Here is a 20,413-nt window from a genome sequence, read left to right as displayed (position 1 = left end):
ATGCGCGTCGCTATGGTCATGCAAAAACATCGCCTATATATGACCATAGCAAAAACATCGCCTATATATATATATATATATATATATATATATATATATATATATATATATATATATAATTGTTCGATTCTTTTATATGATTTTTTTATACAAAATAAAAAGTAAAATAACTCTTATTGAGAATCATTCTATTCATTTATAGCCCTGCTCATATCGAACCCTTAATGCATTTTTCTTGAGAACAACTAAATAACATAATCCACAAAGTGAAATTTGTGAACAATTCATGAGAAATTTAAAATCAATTGGTCGCAACTTATACAATAGAAAAAACTACAATTGAAAATAATAATAATAATAATAAAAAGTATTCGACACAATTAGAGAAGCCACTACATGGGTGGCCTGAGATGGAACAGAGCAATAAGGAGCTTATTTGACACAAGCTCTAGGCATTCTTTATAACCATTGGCAAAGCTTCATTCAACCATACCCTCGGCCCTCTTGATTTACCAAGCTAAAACTGGAGAAATTTGTGCTGCTGATTCATCGGCAAAGCTAGCGGTGGAGTTGAATTTGTAAAGATCCTGGTTGCTGGAGTTGCTGAGCAAAGACACCATTACTGTCGCTATTAACAGCTGGAACACCCTGGACCTTTGAGTCCTGACCAATTTGAGGTTGATTCAGCAGCCATCCTCCTGAAAGCTGGCTGTTTCTCTGTGCATCAGTTAGATTTGTGTACCCTTGCAAAGTCCCTTGAGTGAGTATGACCGAAGGATCCATGGGTACAACCATCTGACCAGTAAACCATGGCCGTGGTCCATTGCCTGCAAAAGTTGCAATACCTCCAGGAGCTGGTGAAAAACCCAATGCTGATCCCTGCACTGGCCCACCGGTCTGTAGTTGTTCTGGGTTAGGAAGTTGATAGGGCATACCGTAAAATTGTTGAGACCCATCTGCGGAAAGGGGATAACTAACTGCTGCAGGGGGAAGTATGGCCTGGTTGTGATTTACAGGTAATTGATAGTTTGGTTGCAAGGGCGGTTGCAAAAGATTAACTCCGTGATTCTGCGCAAAAGATTGGTTCGAGACTTGCTGGATTTGAGGACCAGCCTGGGACATGAAGTCTTGAGATAGATTCATCCAGGCATTTGACTTGTCAGAGCCTTGAGGAAGGTTGTCTGACTGCATAAGCCTCAAATGTTGTACCTCCACTGTGGATGGATAATCATTAAACTGTTGGCTATGAGTTCTCTCATCATGATTCTGTTGCTGATAATTTGTACCGACCGAGAACCCTGGCTGGGGCGGAGCACGTGCAGTGGAAGTCTCTTGCATTATTGATTGCTTATGAGTATCTGTGGATGAGTGACTGTGGATTGCTTCTTTCTTGGTATTGGATTGAATAAGGTCAGAATGAACTTCATGGATGTGAGCCACTAAGTCCGCTTGCTTGAAAAAAGATTTGAGACAGTGAAGAGCTGCACATATAAATATCCCCTCCAACAATTTTATGGATTGGATCTTCTGAATACGTTCATCGCAGCTACAAAGGAAAATAAAATAGCAAGAGCATCAAACATTATGATGTAGAAGAATCATGGAATAACACAAATTTAAACATATTTAGAATGCAATGTACTAAATATAGAAAAAAATTTATTTGTTAATCTTATCTTATGGTAAGAGACTTCTCTCATTTAGGACTGAAGCAACTCCTTTTATCAAAGGAAGGACCAAACTATAAAAGCCAACCAGATTATACCCAATGTGCGTGGTACACGTAGAATTATATGCATAGAGACTTCAACGTTTATCTAATAATAAGGTTTAACAGACCTCTCAAAACCAATAACTGTGTAGAAGGTTCACTGTATGACCCACTTCTCAAGTCCCTATTAGTTTAGCATATTTACCATTGCAAAAAGTGAGCCATTGCAATAAGGTGTTTGGCACAACAAAGATTTAGAAACTATCTTAATTAGGAAAACAAGAGGAACAAGGGTAAAGATCCAAAAGAAAATTAAATCTCATTTAAGTGTGTTGATGAATAAATTACAACAGTAAACTTGATTAGCCAAAAGTAAAAGCCAAAAACACTCGATATCAGAAGCATTTTAATGCATTATGATACCATCAGCCAATGTGTCATTTCAGATTTACTGTCCACATCCAACGATAAGAAACATTATAAATTGTGGATTCATGGTTGAGGATCAGGCAATGAAGAAAAGTATCGAATGATAACAATCAAACAGTCTAATTGTTGTACGCAGAAGAAAAGTTCTAATAGATTGGAAAGTGAATAGAAAAGATACAAGGTTGATGAACAAAAATCAAGAGATCTCACAGGTAGCAGCTAGCATCACTTCTTGCACATGCCAGACAAAAAACATGTTCACAAGGTACCTGCAACATTTTAGAAGAGTTATAAAACGGAATCTGTTAAACAAAATGACGAAGCAGATGTAGTTCAACAAAAGCTAAGCCTATTGTGCATACATCGAATAGTCATCTATAGCCATACACAGGTTATTCAAAGTTTAGAAGCTCTTTACAAATTTCAAATTAATTCTTGCGTAAAAACACAACTTTCAGTTACCTTTTTAATAGATTAGTATGGTAAGAATATTTGAATATTAAAAGCATCATACATTAACCAGCTCATCAGATTTCTTAGTAGAATAAGATCAACTCATCAGAATTTATGAAAGATACAGTAGGCAATTTAACAAAAAGCCAATTAATGGCCAGTTAACTACTATAGCTAAACAAAAAGAACATGACTATGATAAATTTCTATTACGTCTTAATTGTAACATGACTGCATATTATCCAAATCAAAGATATATTATGCTCAGAGTGAGAATGTCTATGTTTCTCAATAAAATAGGCTAATAATAAGGAGTTTATACATGACCTTGCAATATATAGAACAATGTCTTAAACGTGCACTAGCAAGAGTTCATATATCCTCTTATTGTTTTTGATATAAAAAAATTCAGTTTTCTTTTTCTGATAAGTAATCATTGATATTCAGTTGTGTCTCCTCAGCTTTCCCATGTAAACAATATGTAGGTCCACTAAATTTGCAGTATCATGAATGGCCTATAGAATAACTTCAAAATCATATAATAGACACAACCAAAAAGAAGATCATAGATTTATTGATCCAAAAAATCTAACTACTACAAAAATTTGAAGAACTGAGGGGGCGTTTGGTTCTTTCCTAGGAATAGGAATCGTAATAGGAATCATTGTATTGTGGAATGGGAATGGGTATGAGCATGGATATCTCTCTTAAAAACAATGTTTGGTTAGTTGTATATTTTCTATCGGAATAAATCAAAATTTCCTTTTTTACCCTTTAAGAAAAATAAGAGAAAAAATTAGATGTGAGAAAAAGATGAATGTGAGAGAAAAATATGATGAGAGAGAAAGTATGATAAGAGAGAAAGTGTGATGAGAAAGAATGAAGAGAGAGAAAGTGTGATGAGAGAAAATGAGAAAAGAGAGTGTGATAGGAGAGAACATGATGAGATAAGATGAGAGAGAAAATATGATGTGAGAGAAAGTATGATAGGAGAGGATGAAGAGAAAGAAAATGTAATGAGAAAAAAATGAGGAGAGAGAGTGGGGTGAGAGAGATTGAGGAGAGAGAAAGTACGGTGAGAGAGAAAGTGTGATGAGAAAAAAAAACGGTGAGTGTGATGGGAGAGATTAAGATTATATTGAGGAGATAAAAAGTATGATGGGAGAGATAGTATGATGAGAGAGACAATGTGTTGAAGAAAAAAAAGGAGGGAGTGTGACAAGAGAGATTGAGGAGAGAGAAAGTGTGATGAGAGCAAAAGTGTGATGAGAAAAAAAAAAGAGAAAAGAGAGTGTGATGGAAGAGATTGAGGAGAGAGAAAATATATTAAGAGAGAAAGTATGATGAGAAAAAAAAGAAGGAAGAGAGTACGATGGAAGAGATTGAGGAGAAAGTATGATGAGAAAGAAAGTGTAATGAGAAAAAAAGAGGAAATAAAGTATGATAGGAGAGATTAAGGAGAGAGAAAGTGTGTAATAAAATGATGAGAGAGAAAATATGATGAGAGAGAACAAAGAGAGAGAAGTAATATGAAAGAAAAAATAAATAAATATATTTTGATATTTAATATTAAGGGAGAAAATTTTAATTTTAGGTCAAAGGTATTTTTGGAATAAGGGAATATTTTGATTGATGAAAATAGGATAATGACTCATTGAAGGGGAGGTACATGGGAATGAGTTATTACCTAATTTCAAGGATTCATTCCATTATTTGTATTCCTATTCCTATAATCCAAACATTAATAATGACAATCAATGATTTTCATTCCCATTCCTCACTCCTATTCCCCTAAACCAAACGTCCCCTAAAATTTGCATGGAAACAAAAAACAGAGAGGGCAAGTGATAACTTCTTTAAAATTGAATGAGATTGCAGATGGCATTTGAAAGTTTAAGCAACAGATACAACCAACTGACTAGCTAAGGCACATCTCCCACTGACTAGCCAACGGTCACAGGGATAACGAGGTCATGTAGGTTGGGCACAACAGAACGCAAGCAAGAAGGAGAGGCGATCATGTTTCTCCAACAACCAACTAGTGCTTATAAAAGAGACATTTGAGACTGCACCAGTTACATATTTGCACAACAGCATCAATCATAAGCACATAGCGAGATGTAAGTTGGAATCGAGTATGCCAAATTACTGGAAAAACCAATTAATCTTGCAGTTTTTGAGAATAATGCTTATAATTTCTCATTTTCTTAATTAGGACAATTTATTACATGTAATTAGTCATGGATAACTTACATAACTTGTTGTGGTGTGTTAATTGATGTATTTCTATATGTCATCTTTAAGGGTGCTACTAAGTAATTAAAAATGCATCCTCATCAATAAAATTATGAGCAATGCCTCCCAAGTCAAGCAGCTTTGAGGGAGAGTGGCTGCTATGGTATGCATGTAGAATCAGAGATTTTCCAGAATCCAGATTTCAGAACTGACACTAGCAAGCAGCAACACCTCAAGTTTCTCTAAAAGCTCAAGTTAATTATCCACTTCATCTTCTTATTGAGGTAGTCAAGCATAGATGTTCTAGAAAGTATTGGCTTTTAACTGCTCTGCTCCTCACAATAGAAACATAGACCCCATGTGTGAAAAATCTACCATCTTAGCCCTCATAAGCACAACCAATAAGAGGTGGAAATATGGCCAATGACGCAAGGGCATGGGCATTGCAGCCAAAGTAGGAGTAGAATAGTTCTTGACATGTAACTATATCTGTTGCTCATATAGCCATTAAATTTATGGCATTGACAAGAGTTGATGGTCCAATTGTGTCTACTCGAACTTAAAGCCACTTATGAAGAGTTGGAAGATTTGGGTGGTGTCAGCAAAAGAGTGACCTAAATCATGGGTATCGTATTTGAATACTGTTGACAGTCAAGTATGATGTTGAACAAGTACAGTTTAGATAACTTGCCCAAGCACTTGTCACGCCCTCGTTGCCAAAAAGTAGATGAGGTTTCCAATCATTCTAAAGTAAGATGGGGACGATAGATGACAAATTGACAAGGCCCTATGCACTCTAGAATATCAGATAAAAAAGACATTGGCTCAATTTTCTTAGCCCATAGTTTGATGATTATGGATGAGATGATCACATTGTTTGAGTCATCCCAAAGTTAATACAGAATCAATATAGCAAGGCAAATTCAATATGACATTGTCGTAATCTTATCTGTGATCATTATTTGTCAAGTTGTTTTCCTTGGGACATTGGATACATCATTGCTGTTGTTAGACATCGATGGAGAGTAGATGTCGCTTATTTGACGTGGTTGAGGCCACATGCAAAGCCTTCAACTCATGTAGCATGACAATGCCTCCAAGTGGTCAATGAGATCATGTTGTTGCACCTGGGTCAATTTGTGATCCTTGATGTGTTGGGTCATAAAACCCCTCAAACTTCAAGTTGGGTAGTACCATCTTACCCATGTGCTTTGATACTGTGTAAGTGCTCAAGTAAAAGATCATGCCACAAGCAAAACTGGTACCAATATCAAACCTATTTAAAACCAAATGAAAGAACCCTGGATACAGATATCTTTCTCCTGTAGCCTATAGTGGAATCTGAGAGTGATGAAAGATGGAGAAAGGACTAAATTTGTTAGAGGGAACTCAAGACCACGCACAAGCACAACGTATCCACTACATGACACTTCTGCATTCTTCATAATGAAATACTTACAGCATTACATGAATGCATAATCAATGAGAACAACTTAAGCCACAGTTAACTAAATGTAAATACAGTGAAACCAAAAGATAGGGGAAAAGTTGCAGATGTTATTCCCAAATTTTAAAACAACTTAAATCTTCTAGTAAGCCATGATCTAATTTTAAAAAATTGTCATTAATGTCTACAAAAATTGACACCTTATGGTATCCTCTAGAAGCCATTAATAGTATATAACTAATATGAGATACAGTCATCCCTCCTTCAACTTACTCAATAAAGGCTATCATGGTCACCCTTGTAATTTTTGATTTGGTTTGGTTTAAAATTGTTAATTAAAAAATTAAATAAGTTAACTAAAAACCAATGTGAGCCTAGTGGGATAAGGCTTGGTTGTTGTTGTAACTAAAAACCAATGTAAAACTAGGTTTCCAAACCACAATTTTATTGAGACTAATATTAAAAATTATTATGATTTAAGGTTTATGTTGACTAAAGGAACATAAAAAGTAAATAAGAACTATGATTATTAGCATACTAATTTATCTTGCCATCTATATCTACCATGTTCTTAATTCCCAAGGACTAGGTCATGCTCTACATATCATAGTGTTGTCATTATTGCCTACGATAATACATATTCCTCGGCATTAAACCAACACCAGAGATGCAATATCGAGAAGAATCAGCTGACGCCCTAACTTATGAAAAGGAAGAAACTTCTCGCCTTCACAATCTATCTTAGCAATGTACTGAAAATCTTCAAAGAGAAATAATTATTCACATGAGTTCTCCCATGACTGTATATGCTCCTCCTCAAAATTCAAAAAAGGGCCAACAATCATCTGTGTTAGGAGACTTATCACGGCCTTCTTTCGACCGCAATTACGATAGTCAATAAACGGAGTATATGAGAAGGGGAATCCGTACCAGGCGTCCATAAATGGCGACGGGGAAGTCGCAGCGGATGCAGAAGTGGACCCGATCACCGGGGCTTCGTCGGGAGCGACGTCCGACCGTCCTGACGGTGGCGGCAGAGGAGGTGACGGCGCCGACGCTCTTCGCCACGGGGAGGTCGGCGATCTCGAGGTGGTCGGGGCAGGCCACCGTCACCGTATCCAAGGTCGGGGGAGGCTTCTCCGTCGCCCCTCTCCCGCCGTCCGCCGATGATCCTTTGCTCAGCCGAATCTGAAGCATGGCGTTCTCTTGTCTCCGGCTTTCCTCGTGCAGTCGCGTAAGTTTAGTTTTTTTATGCCCTAAATTATAATGCGACGCTAAATGTGTATTTAATATCGTTAATCTCTACTATAATTATCTGTACCTCGAAGAGAATTTACCCATAATTATTCATATTTTAGTACTCAATTATATTTTACTAATTATTTCTAAATCTCATTAGAGGTTAATTATGCTTTCATTATATATATTTTTATTTTTTGTGGAATAAAAGGTTTGAATGAGCCATCTCTTTTTTTTTTAATAAAAAAAGGTCTTCTAACAAACTATAATTTTAAATTATTATTAAAAAAAGTCAGGCATACTCTTTAAAAAGCTCAAATTTACTTTAAATTCACAACTTACACTCTTAATCGCCCTCGAAATTCATCTATATGCTTTGGTTTCAATTTTAAATCCATTTAAAGACATAATGTATTTTTATTAAAAGTAATTAATGGTTTTAAGAGCCATCATTAACTTTTTTTACTTCAAATTTCTTCCAAATTTACATTTTCACACTTACAATGTTCCGTGAATCTATCCATATATTTTTGAAAAAATAAAATAAAATCCTTTAAAACTATCAACAACTTCTTCAGAGAAAAAAAATACATGTTTATCATGAACAAGCCACTACTCTAAACTATTCAAAACTAAGTATAAAAATTATCAATCTATCAAGAGACTCTGAATGATAATATATAAACTCTAGCATCACTTACAATTGGCAACTCAATCCAAGTAACAAATAGGATTATGATAAAAATGATGACAGTCAAGATCTAGTGCAAGGAGAAATAAGTTCTTTATTACCTACTAAATGATTGTGAAAAGAAGCATTACAAAATTTGAATCCTCTGCTTATGAAAAGCTCAGCAGCGGCGGGCGGCAGCTAAATTTCATGGCAGGCTGACATAAATATAAACATTGTGCTAGCAACAGCAAATAGCAAGGGGATGTTATTCCTTTGGAGGCAATATAATAACTTCAATCTGGTTGAGATAAGGTTAAGATTGCTGGTTTAAAAGATCAAAAATGAATTGGATGTGTTTGAGATCTGCAAATCACATTCAAGATGAAAATCATGTAGTTGAGGAATTCTGGTAGTCATTTACAATCTGCACCAACTGCTTCTTGTGTAGATTTGAAACCATCTCGTTTTAAGCACTCGGCCAGTTCAGCCTGGTAATAAGATTGCATCAGAATACCATTTCCACAAACAGAAAATGCAGCATTGGCTAGATTTATATACCAAATAATAAGAAAAAATTGTAAAGTTGCTTAATAGCATCAAGCTTTTCAAGAAATTTGCTTTCTGACAAATCTAAGTTTGTAACAGCAACATCCAGTTAAATGCAACAGGCAATTTCATAACTAGAATCAGACTTTGAATTGATAGAAATTAAGACAGAAAATAGAATGAGTGCAACACATCATGCCTATCACCTATTAGTCAGGTCCTATTGGTGGTGGATAGATTGTTGAGACTGGAGAATAATTGTCTTTTTGGTCAGAATCTACTTCGACGACTCCTACATCAGTGCCAGACAAATAAGAACAATAATGTTCCACAGTGGAGCTCATTTTGGCCTCCCGAGAATAATTGTCTTTTTGGTCAGAATCTACTTCGACGACTCCTATATCAGTCCCAGACAAATAAGAACAATAATGTTCCACAGTGGAGCTCATTTTGGCCTCCCCACAACGAATCAAGGGTGGCATCCATGAGGGAAATGGATAGACACTAATACGTAATTGGGTTCTCACAAAGTAAGACACTCAAGAAAATCAACAACCTAGGTTAAGAAATGGATAAGAATATGCACCTATGTACAAGCAGATAAGATTCGGAAATTGCAGAATGAAAACCTAAAGAACATTTATCTAGTTATAGCATTCATAAGGTAAGAAAAATAACTTTAATGTTTATGTTTTATTTGAGCACCACAAAGTCCTTTGGTTAAGTGAAAACCTTTATTTCTGGAATTAATGCTGGTCCACCGTAAGCAAAAGCTGTATACAACTGGACTAGTGTCGCTCCAGAACGAATCTTCTTGTACGCATCTTCACCGCTGAATTCAAATACAGAGCTCAAGATTAGAAAGCAATTTTTCCAACCAAGCAAATGGCATCTTAACTTAGAAATAGATTGTCATATTACCTGCTTATGCCCCCAACGCCAATGAGCGGAATCTTTCCCTGTAAAAAAAAGGAAAATACAAAAAATGGAATATCAGAATAGATTATCGGACAACGAATATATGAAATTTGTTCCAAAAGAAAATCAAGGGCCAATTTTTTGATGCCAAGATCCATAAAAAAAAAATTGTGGATGTACCAGGGTAAGAATATACATTTCCTTGAGAATGTTGGTGGACATCTCAAAGAGTGGCTTTCCACTTAATCCACCAGGTTCTCCTGCTAACGGGTGACTATTTACTGGCTCTGGCCTGGAGACTGTCGTATTTGATATGATCTGGAGGTGCATCGTGTGTAAATAGTAAGTGTGAAAATAGTTATGATTACTGCCACCCAAACTTAAACACACACAAAAAAAATAATAATAATAATAATTGAAGAGAGACCAGTATGTTCTGCAAATTGCAGAATAATGAACATGCCTTAAAATAAGATTGCAGCACAACAAGGGCAGTATAATTTGTTTCACTATCATACTTCAGTAACTAAAGGCATGGAATCACAGTTCCAGCAAATATTGAATAAGACAGCTCCTGATGATGTCTTCCAGATAAAATTCAGATGAATAAGCAAGAAGCCCTTTTCTTTTTTACCACGACAAGAATGAATTTACTTATTTTGGCTTTTTAAAATATAATGTACTATGGATCACAAAAGAAATGAAAGTCTACATAAAAGTGAAAAAGGTGACCTTCATCAAACACAGCAACGCAGCATTCCACAACAATCTACAAGTAGTATCACTGAGATTGACCATGAAGCTCACTTCACTAATATTTATAGTGTAGCATTATCTTATAACTGAGAGAAAAAAATTTCTATTACATTTGACAATGCTTCAAATAATGATGTTGTTATATTCATAAAATTTAATTAGTCCTCTTTTAAATGTTAGGTGTTTTCATAGTCATTAGCATTATCATTTTATATATTAATACTTCTAATTCTAGGCATTAAGATTTAAAATATATTGTTGTGACATACTGACATGAATAGAAAATATAGAGAACTTTCGTTTGATGGAATTTTACTTTGCTAAATTTAATTTAAAATATAAAATCTGCTTTAACTTTTATATGAGTGATAAATTTCCACAAAATATTATTCACTGACCTGATTGGTATTGTAAAAACAATTGTCATCTTTTATAATTATTTGATATTGATACTAATTAATTGATTACCTTGTGTAAATCTCACCGTAGTGGGATAACATTCATGTGGTAGAACCCCAAATAGCAAGGATAAACATAGTTTCATAATGACGGGTAATAAGTTGTTGTGACTTATTAACTATTTCTCATTTATGCTTTATTTAGTGAATCTACCTTTTTTTTTTTTTATTTAGTGAATATAAAATGATAGAGATTTAGTTGGCATAATTACAACCATAGAAGATGATAAAGACATATTGGAGTAACAATTTGTGAGATTCATTCTGTATATCTGTAACCTTAGAGCATTTTGTATAGCATTCTAGATTAAAATATCAAGAATTGCCTTGTATGCCTTGTATTATTTCTTAATATCATGTAAATATGACAAAAAAAAATACATTGTACAAGTAAGAAACAGAAATTAATTTTTTTTGCATGATATGTACTCTTTATACAGCAATAAATATGGTAATGCTCAATTAGGTTTAGGACCTATTGCACCATATCTCATTGTGACATATGTAATTTAAATAACTCCTAAAGGTGAGTCAACCTAATAAATTTTTTGTAGATGATGATTTAAATTGTCATAAATCAGTTGCATTTTATGTACCTTCTAACATAAGAAGTGCCTAAATGAAGAAGTTATGCCATATATCCATAGTAGCATTAGAGCTTTATTTCAGTGCAGGTAGTCAAGGTGTTAGACAAGGAAAGGAGTAGATTCAACATGCAAAGAATCGAACTGTGCATTGATCTCAAAAATTATTTAGATGCAAAAGATAGCTTCCAAAACAAGAGATGACATTCAACATCTGACTTTGAGGACATGCAGTGGCAGCATTGAAATTGCTGAACCATTTGGTTAATGAGTACCCCAACCTTAACAAGGTAAGTATGTCAAAAAACAGAAATATATGGGTCTTGGTTCTTCCCAAGAAAGCTACATCGACAACTGATAATAGGGCAAAAGTCTAGTCTGGACCTGAAATACTTCCCAAATTTTCCCAATGTTAATAATTTTTCATTTTAATTCCTTTAGAGTCTTATGGGCCCACTGAGCTGGGTAGAGAACGACATAAGGCAGCCATGCTAGAGCCCATGTTGGGCCTAGGGCAGAGCTTCCCCAACTTATGTTGGCATGGCCCAACTTGTCATTCTTGCAGAGCTGGGTTGCTTTAATCTAGGCTAAAACAGGCCCAGGTTATGCTGGACCAACACATAGCCCGTTAACATTGAGGCAACCAGGAAAAAGTATTTGTAATATAGCCCTAAAAGAATCAAACAGACCTGAGAGAATCAGGAGCACAATTAATAATAACTCAATCACCATGCATTCTTTCAACAACATAATCAAATACTTGGGAAAAAATAAGTAAAATACTGTGCAAAAGAATTGAATAAACATAAAAGTCTAGACCCACCCAGTTCCACCTACATTCTGTAACAGATAGGTGATAAAGGCACGGCACCAATGCAATTTACTACAGTCTAAAATGAAACTAAAAGCAATGCTTCAGGAGACAGTACCAGTCCATCAATGTGCAGAGCAAGGGCAACCTAAGAATAGATAAATATGAAAACATAAGAAAACCTGTAATAGCAAATGAAGGTGCAAAATTGTCATTAAAGATCTTACAGCAGCAATATCCTCGAGATCTTCTTTAGACAAGTCTGGAGCAATTTTTACTACTAAGGGCGGTGGGCCATCCTCTGCCCACTGCATCTCATCGCGAGCAGCTTGCACCTACATGCCAATAGCAATGAACAAAGAGAAATCCCAAATCTAAATGAATACATAAGAGGTCACAAATTTGTAACCTTTCTAACAAGATCCTTTAGCTGTTTTCTTCCCTGAAGTTTGCGAAGACCAGGAGTATTGGGTGAAGAAATGTTTATAACCTGATGTTATAAATATGATTAGCAGCTATTTTTCTAAGACTAAGAAAATTAATTCAAGGTCACTCTAAACTTTTTTACCTAACACTAGTTTCAAAGTAATATATCTAGGTAAAACAAAGAAATAAGTAAAAATGATAACTTCTGTAGAACAGTGTAAATTATAAGAGAAATGGCATACAAACAAAAACATATCCATTAGCTTAAAATAAATCCACAAGACCTTTAATGGTATTATTTATAAGAGAGTGATGGCACAGAAAAATATTCATTATATAACTGTAAGGGAATTGCATTTTAATGTAGCAAGTGGAATAACTTCTGAAGAACTGTAAAACTTATAAGCTAGTATGACATACAAATGAAATATATCCATTCACTAGAAAAAAAATCCAGGAGATCTCTAAAGGTATTGTTTATAAGAGAGTCATGACTTGGGTAAATATCCATTGTCTATGACTGCAATGGTATTGCATTTTATGTAGCAAGTGGAACCTTTATAAAGATAGATAGCAATGACAGAAATTAAATAGCTCTCTTGCATATAACTTCAAAAGGATATCACATAATCAAAACTGCTATACATATGCCCAATCAATGAGACAAATAGTTAATTAGTAGGATAAGCCTAAAACTATAAATAGGATTTAATATATTGATAATCAATAAAATTATAATAGAGTTAAATGGAATTAATTTGGTCCTTAGAGTAGGTAATGAAATTCAATTAAGAGGTATTAGGCAATGGCTGTGAATGAGTTGATTGAGATCTTAAGAAATCCAGTGTTAGTGGCCTTGATCAACGTAATCACGGCTAATGCATGATGATAAGTGAATACTTTGTAATTGGCATCCGACCCTAAGGGGCATGGTCCAAGTTTATACAGAGTCCTTGCTTATCCCCATTTAGTGCTACCAGCTAGGGAAAGAACATTTTCAACATATTGAATTTTGATGCATACACTGCCACAATGTGAATACCTTATTAAATGTGTGAACTCGATGATTCTGGACGCTACAATGTCTATGTATTAAGAATGCTCCCGTGAGATATGTGTCGATCTATTTGGTACTTTGTAGAATAGTTGGATTGGACGTACACCAAGTTTGAGTGATTCCATAGAAATAATAGTAGCAAAAAGTGCCCATTCAGCCCCTTGATAGCTCAACATTCCAAATTCATACTCTATACTGTCTAACCATGAGCATTTAGTGGATCAAACTCTCCTAAGAATGAATCTAACTTACAGTTTCATATCATTCAAAGAATTCCTCTATGAACTCTTTGAAGATTTCAAACTCTGTCCCAGAGAGTTTCTCATTAGCGAGCTCTCCAACAACCCAGAGGAGTAATTATCCCTCATGTTGCTCAATAGCATTGGACAGAACCTCTAGACCAAAACAAGCATATACAACAGACATCATTATTCATACCATAAAGGACTCTTGTTTTATATGTTTCTAAAAGTTAAATCTACCTAATTAAATCTGATATTACTAGGAAGACAGTTCATGACATATCACCATCAGCAAGTTGGGTTTTGTTCCAACAATTTAGGATTGAGTATTCGGAGCTTATTTCGCCATAAAGCTTTGTGCAAGGTTACATTCTAGATAATAATATCCAATCAATTAAATAATTATTATATCATCATTGGTCCGTCTCCATCATCAAGTTAGGTTTTGTCTCAGCAGTAATATCTCAATTAAATAATTATGTGTTATTTCCTAACAAAGCAACAATTTGTTCATAAATATAAAATTCTCTTTTAGCTTAAAGGCCATGTGACAATCACACAAGATTCTAAAGTTCCTCTTAATTTCAACTATCCACTCGTAAATGATACCTTCATTAACATCTTGTAATTAACATCTCCTTCTAGTGGAATAAGAAGCTCAAGAATATTAAAATTCTTATCTTTAGAATTTTGATGTACAGTCGTCTTAACTGTTCCTCAGCTCAGCATATTTCCCTCGGATTTGTAGGTTTTGGTTCAAATCAAGGGGGGAAATTCTCCAAACTATCATAATTAAGCTTTTTCTGATTAAGGGCGTCACACTAATATATGATTGAGGTTTTGTACGGTCAAACATTAGCAGACCCCTAAAAATAATTTAGCTTTTGTTCAGTTATTATTACTATAAATAAAAGCTAAATATGTGAGGCTGAAAAGTAAATGTATGAATGAAGTGGCCAAACAACACACAAGTTATATCAACTAAATTGATGAAAATAGAAATGAGGAATCACTTGAAACTCATGGTATTCAAATACAAGTAAATAAATTATCTGATCTTAAAACAAATTGAGTGAATAAGGAAAATACCAAGTAGTCAGCATACTGTGATAACGTATGAACACCTTGAACATAATCAGAAGCTGCATCTTCACTTGTCTTGTTCTTGCCAAGATTGACACCCAAAATGCCAGGACCAGCTTTTCCTCCATGCTTGCCTTCTTCACCTAATGAGGGTGAAGTGCTTGAAGTTTCTTCCATTTTCCTCTTACCATGCTGCGCACCAAGACGCTTTGCAACCACCACAATCCCCTCGCTATTAAACCCACAGCGATTTATAATGGCACTGCAACAGCAACAAGTACAAAACTGTATTACAATCAAATAGATGTCCCGGATGTCAAAGCTTAAATATAAACTAATTACCAAAAATAGTATATGCAAAAATTCAAATAACAGATGTGAACCTAATATCCAATTAAATGCAACACAAATGCTTACCCCTCCTTTGGCAATCTGAAAATACGTGGCTTGGGATTACCATCTTGTGGCATTGGGGTGACTGAGCCAACTTCAACAAATCCAAACCCTAATCCTAATAAACTTTCAACTGCTTCTGCATTTTTATCAAAACCAGCAGCTAAACCAATGGGATTTGTAAACCTTCGACCCCATACATCAACTCCTAATATTGCAGGATCAGGACGTTTTTCACGAGGAACAAAACCATGAGCAGCAGCAGACACTGCAAGACGATGAGCAAGTTCCGCATCTAGCAGTGCAAAGAAAGGGTTGACAATCCTAGTAGCTTTGAATAACCACCCACTGTAAATTCAAATTCAAATTCAGAGATACCAAGATCTAAAATGTGATAAGATATTCACTTGTCTACACAATAAGATAATCAGTGCATTTAACACTAGTGTTCACAATTAGGAACATTTTAAGCAAACTGTTATACTTAAGCCAGGAAATTTCTGTAAAACCATCGATTTAAATCTGTATTATTGAAGCAAAATAATTAAAAATAAAAAATAAAATAGGCATGTAGGAATACTTACCGATTATCACCAAGAAAAATCCATCATCCATAAATAAAAAATCTTTGAGACAACAATGTATAGGTAACCAAGCCAATGATACTTCATTTCTAACACTACAAGTTTTGGACTTGGTGGGTAAATTGTGTAGACAATGTGGAGAAGGATGTCAAGTGCATTCCAAGTTAAGGAGCAAAAACTGAATGGTGAAATTTGCATATTATAAAAAATAAGCAAATTCTTGAAGAATCTGCAGTAGGGAAGTAAGAAGCTATGGGGAAAATCTAAAATATAACCAAGACAACAGCAAAAAAACAAGAGGATATCAGAACAACAATTAATTGCTATTGCATGAATTGAACAGGCTAAAAGGCAATGAGTAGAATCAACTCATTGTAAGGGTGAAATTTCCAAAATATCACAACAAGTTCAAAAGGACATGTTCCATTATCTAAACTACCCTCGCATATGGACTCTAGCAACAAGAAGGAAGATAAGGATTAGTTATTACATTTACAACATGTAGCATTGAAGTGAAGATCGGTAATAAGTATTATGGCTAGCAATCTTGGACCATGATATAATAGCCTGACTCTACACAAAGCATGATTCACAAAAAGAAAAGATGAAAATGATATGACACTATTACGATAAATGGGTAGGCACACAAAAAATATTTATTAAAAGAACTTTTAAACCTATTACATTATACAAATTCATTTAAAGTTACTTGATCTTACATGACAAAAATTATCATAAAAAATTTTGTTTATACTATTTTATTTGTTTTTACATGAATATGAATAACATGGCCAACTTATGGCACCTTTGACACAACGTGATAAGAATTTTTAGCACTAATAAGTATACAGCAATGATTGACAAATTGAAACAATAGTGACAAGAAAATGATAGTAAAGTGATGGGTTCCCCTTCTTCCTCATCATCCTTTTCTCCTCTACCCTCCACTTATTCATCTTCTTCAGTGTCCAAGACTGAAAGGAATATCCAGAAATGACTTGACTTGTATTTAAGTCTACTAGAAATACATCACTAAAGTGCATTCTAATATGTCAAGACAACGTCTGAGTTTAGGCACCAGAATATTACAGGCAGTCTATAATTAACTAATAACAATATATAAACCTCAAATTCAGTCAAGTATCAGTAAGTGAAAATTTACTAACTGTATAATGTTTGTACAGCAAATGAGATACCCATGGATTGACCATCTATATCTCACCTTTGATTAGTCACTCAAAGACAAAGCTATTATCCACAAAAAAAAAAAAAGGCAAGAAAATATATGTAGAAAGAAAAACTAACAACCCCACAATATCTCTTCCAAGTATGTGCCATATCCAGATATCAAAAGGAAAGAAATTTGGTTTGATAGAAGACAAATACAGGAAGCATTACAAAACAAAATAAAAAATTTGATATCTTAGGTTGTATATTTTTCATAAAGGCACAACTAAATCAACAAACTATTGAAATAAATAAAATCACTAACAATCAAATCCCAGATAAATTGACAATTGCTGTGGCATATATTCAACTAAATAAAAGTTGTATTTGGTAACATATTAATGTTCATCATAATATTGAGCTGCGTACCAATATGTGGCTTCATCTATGGTACTAACATAAGCTCCTCCAGCTATAACCAAACCTATCATTGCTCCAGTTAATAATCTTCCCTGTAAAGATAGCATCAGATCATCAAGTTGTAATGGAAAATCTAGAAGACATCAAATTGACACAATGACCTATCAAGTGCTTATGAAATTACAATCTAAAATACAAACCAATTATATGTGACAAATTAGCAAACAAAGTATACCCTTTATCACATAGTTTCAAACTTCACTGATTTTTTCAACTAATTTCATTGAATTTCCAATCAATCTAATTTTCAACTTATTCTTCAAAACCTTATTTTTTTTCCCCATGTTCTTGTTCATATCCTTAAGTTTATCAACAAATATCAGATTGACATTCTCTAATCCCAATCTAACTTGGTTGATCTAAATGAGATCAGTTAATTTTGACAACCATGGTGCCAATTATTTGGAATCGGCTACATGTAATGTATCCAATGGAGAAAGGCTTAACTACTCTCAAACAATAATATTTTTTTATTTATATTATTCCACTCGCTTATTGGTGTATACATTTATCCCAAAATTCTCATCTTTGCTACACTAATTTTTCGTACATGTTATTTCTTATTTGATCAACACTGACCATACAGCATGATACCTTGTATCAATAAAAAAATAAAATAAAATATTACCAGGGCATATGATGATTGCAAAAGGCTTCAAAAGTTACTCTTCAATTAAACAACTCATTTTTTTACCCTACTATTGACATCACCTTTGATCTCTCTGTGCTATTTTATTATAGATTCACATGTAAAATTGGAACTATGAATTCAAATATGTAAACTCTGGAAGGGATTTCATGTCTATTTAAATTAACTAATACTTTGATTCTTTTTTTCTTATTATCAAAATAATGCTCGTATAATTAATTTCAAATGTACCTTTTTTAAAAAAATATTTAATTTCTATAAAGTTTCTCCATAATTCAAACTTCTTTATTAAACTCCCATTAATGAGGAGTTAAGATAAATTCCTCAGTCTAGAAAAGATATCAAGGTTTATTGTGAATTTGAAAATATCATATGGTACAACGTAAAAGGATAAAGAGTTAAGAATTAACAGCTGATGTAAATCTACATGCAAAAAATCATTTGAGAGGCATCTAGTAACAGTAACAATAGTAACTGATATATCATTCTAGTCTTTTGTAACACTGATACAATTATTAGGATTTCCTTTCTTTTCTCAAACCCAACATAGTAATTGTTCATAAATTTTATCATGCATTATTGAGTAAATATCATTTATAGTTCAACTTTCAAACACAAACTATATTGATTCAGAAAGTTTTGTTTTTCCCAATCACTCTTTCTCAAAGTATCTAGAAAATTTTGTTTTACCGTAACCTAATCAGCTATAGTTCAACCCATTTGTATTAAAGAATTTCTTAATAACATTTATGATTTTCTTAAAATTAGTTTTTACTGAATAAGATGGACGGTCAACTACACAATCTTCTAAACTCTTCCAAACTTCCAAGGAATATCAGTTCTATACTTTTATTGGTCTCCAATCGCTTCAAAAGAAAGTTAAAAGTCATTTGACCTATAATCTCCACATCTGCACGTACACTACAAAGTGAAAGCATTCAAGAAGGCAAGGTCAAAAATAGAAAACCGACATCTAACAATGGTTCAAAAAAACATAAATCCTGTGCATTCATCTCAGCAATCCACGTGAAACAAGGAATCACGCCACCAGTTAGTCAAAATGCTTGGGAGCGTAAAGAAACCCGTCATACCTTCTTCGACAAGTGTGCTGGCTTCGGGCCGCCAGCGGCGCCATGAGCTGTGCTGAGTCGCCTCGTCGCGCTGCCATCCGCGAACTTGAACTTATTGAGCAACTCATTCCTAGCGGGGCTCCTCCAAAACCTAGCCGCCATGTATTGACGACGCCAGAAGACGCTGCAGTGGAGGGAATACCGCACTCGGAGACGCGAAGAAAGCCCGAATCGAGCTTTCCCCTGTTGGATCTGTGTCGATGGACCAAAAGCGGCGAAAGGTTTATAATTAATGAGCGAACCCGCCGAACCTTGGAAACGGGGGCTTTTAGATCGGACCGGTTCAAGCACCCGTTATAAGTTCATGACCAGAATTCATTTGTGTTCCTTTAAGACAGTCTATAGTTGTTAGCACTGTCATTATTGTTGGTGATTAGTAATAACAATTTAATTTAAATTTTGATAAATGATAAAATAGATTAAATTAGTTTTATTATTATCTAATATTTTTATTGAGTGTGTAGGAGAAATTTAATTAGGTCGACGGGTCGACCGGATAGTTAGTGCGAAACCCAGCTAAGTCGACAGGCCGACTGGATAGCTGGCACGAAGTCCAGCCAAGTCGACGGGTCGACCGAACAACTGACATGAAGTCCAGCTAGGTCGACGGGTTGACCAGATAACTGGCACGAAGTCCAGACTGATCGACGGAGCTGACCGGATGTCTGGCAAACGGTAAGCGAAGATAAGTCACTGGAGGAGAGTGACTGTGAGAATGCGTCCCAGTTGAGGAACAGTAGGCGTCAGTCCAATTTATGTCCATTTGAGATCCCTATACTGAGATCTTGACTAATTCTTGATCTTGGAAGGACAGGAACTAATTACTTTATTTATTATATTTATGCTAACACTTGTCTTGCAGGGTATTTGAACTAACATATTTGTTGCAGGACAAGAAAGCAAACAAGAAAGTAGAGCTGCCTTCGGGTGAATAGTACCCGA

The 20,413-nt window shown here is 34.7% G+C and overlaps 2 protein-coding genes across 3 annotated transcripts; both read right to left on the bottom strand.

The window, feature by feature from the left end:
* Positions 1–245: 245 nt before the first annotated feature.
* LOC122030015 (E3 ubiquitin-protein ligase HAKAI homolog) lies at positions 246–7,548 on the bottom strand. Its single transcript, XM_042589170.1, has 3 exons — positions 7,206–7,548; positions 2,351–2,409; positions 246–1,546 (listed from the first exon to the last, which is right to left on the bottom strand). The coding sequence occupies exons 1-3, from the start codon at positions 7,470–7,472 to the stop codon at positions 559–561; spliced, it is 1,314 nt and encodes a 437-aa protein (XP_042445104.1). The 5' UTR covers positions 7,473–7,548; the 3' UTR covers positions 246–558.
* A 620-nt stretch (positions 7,549–8,168) lies between these two features.
* On the bottom strand, positions 8,169–19,697 carry LOC122030000 (dihydroorotate dehydrogenase (quinone), mitochondrial-like). Of its 2 annotated transcripts, none has more exons than XM_042589158.1 (11): positions 19,433–19,697; positions 17,642–17,724; positions 15,486–15,809; positions 15,075–15,330; positions 12,670–12,750; positions 12,488–12,595; positions 12,379–12,408; positions 9,832–9,969; positions 9,655–9,692; positions 9,466–9,565; positions 8,169–8,675 (listed from the first exon to the last, which is right to left on the bottom strand). In XM_042589158.1, the coding sequence occupies exons 1-11, from the start codon at positions 19,571–19,573 to the stop codon at positions 8,601–8,603; spliced, it is 1,374 nt and encodes a 457-aa protein (XP_042445092.1). In that variant the 5' UTR covers positions 19,574–19,697; the 3' UTR covers positions 8,169–8,600. The 2 variants fall into 2 exon arrangements, 1 of the variants encoding a protein (XP_042445092.1); XR_006125279.1 differs by having other exon boundaries at positions 8,633–8,675; positions 9,848–9,969.
* Positions 19,698–20,413: the final 716 nt, after the last annotated feature.

Source organism: Zingiber officinale, chromosome 1A (assembly GCF_018446385.1).
Source record: "Zingiber officinale cultivar Zhangliang chromosome 1A, Zo_v1.1, whole genome shotgun sequence".
Lineage (NCBI taxonomy): Eukaryota > Viridiplantae > Streptophyta > Magnoliopsida > Zingiberales > Zingiberaceae > Zingiber > Zingiber officinale.
This window is presented reverse-complemented; position numbering and strand designations above follow the sequence as displayed.

Coding starts and splice junctions, on each gene's coding strand:
- LOC122030015 (XM_042589170.1), bottom strand. CDS start 7,472: ATGCTTCAGATTCGGCTGAGCAAAGGATCATCGGCGGACGGCGGGAGA. Junction 2,410..7,205: donor TCGCCATTTATGGACGCCTG/GTACGGATTCCC, acceptor AAAATGTTGCAG/GTACCTTGTGAACATGTTTT. Junction 1,547..2,350: donor AGTGATGCTAGCTGCTACCT/GTGAGATCTCTT, acceptor TTTCCTTTGTAG/CTGCGATGAACGTATTCAGA.
- LOC122030000 (XM_042589158.1), bottom strand. CDS start 19,573: ATGGCGGCTAGGTTTTGGAGGAGCCCCGCTAGGAATGAGTTGCTCAAT. Junction 12,596..12,669: donor TAAAGGATCTTGTTAGAAAG/GTTACAAATTTG, acceptor ATTGGCATGTAG/GTGCAAGCTGCTCGCGATGA. Junction 9,970..12,378: donor CTCTGCACATTGATGGACTG/GTACTGTCTCCT, acceptor ATGCACCTCCAG/ATCATATCAAATACGACAGT.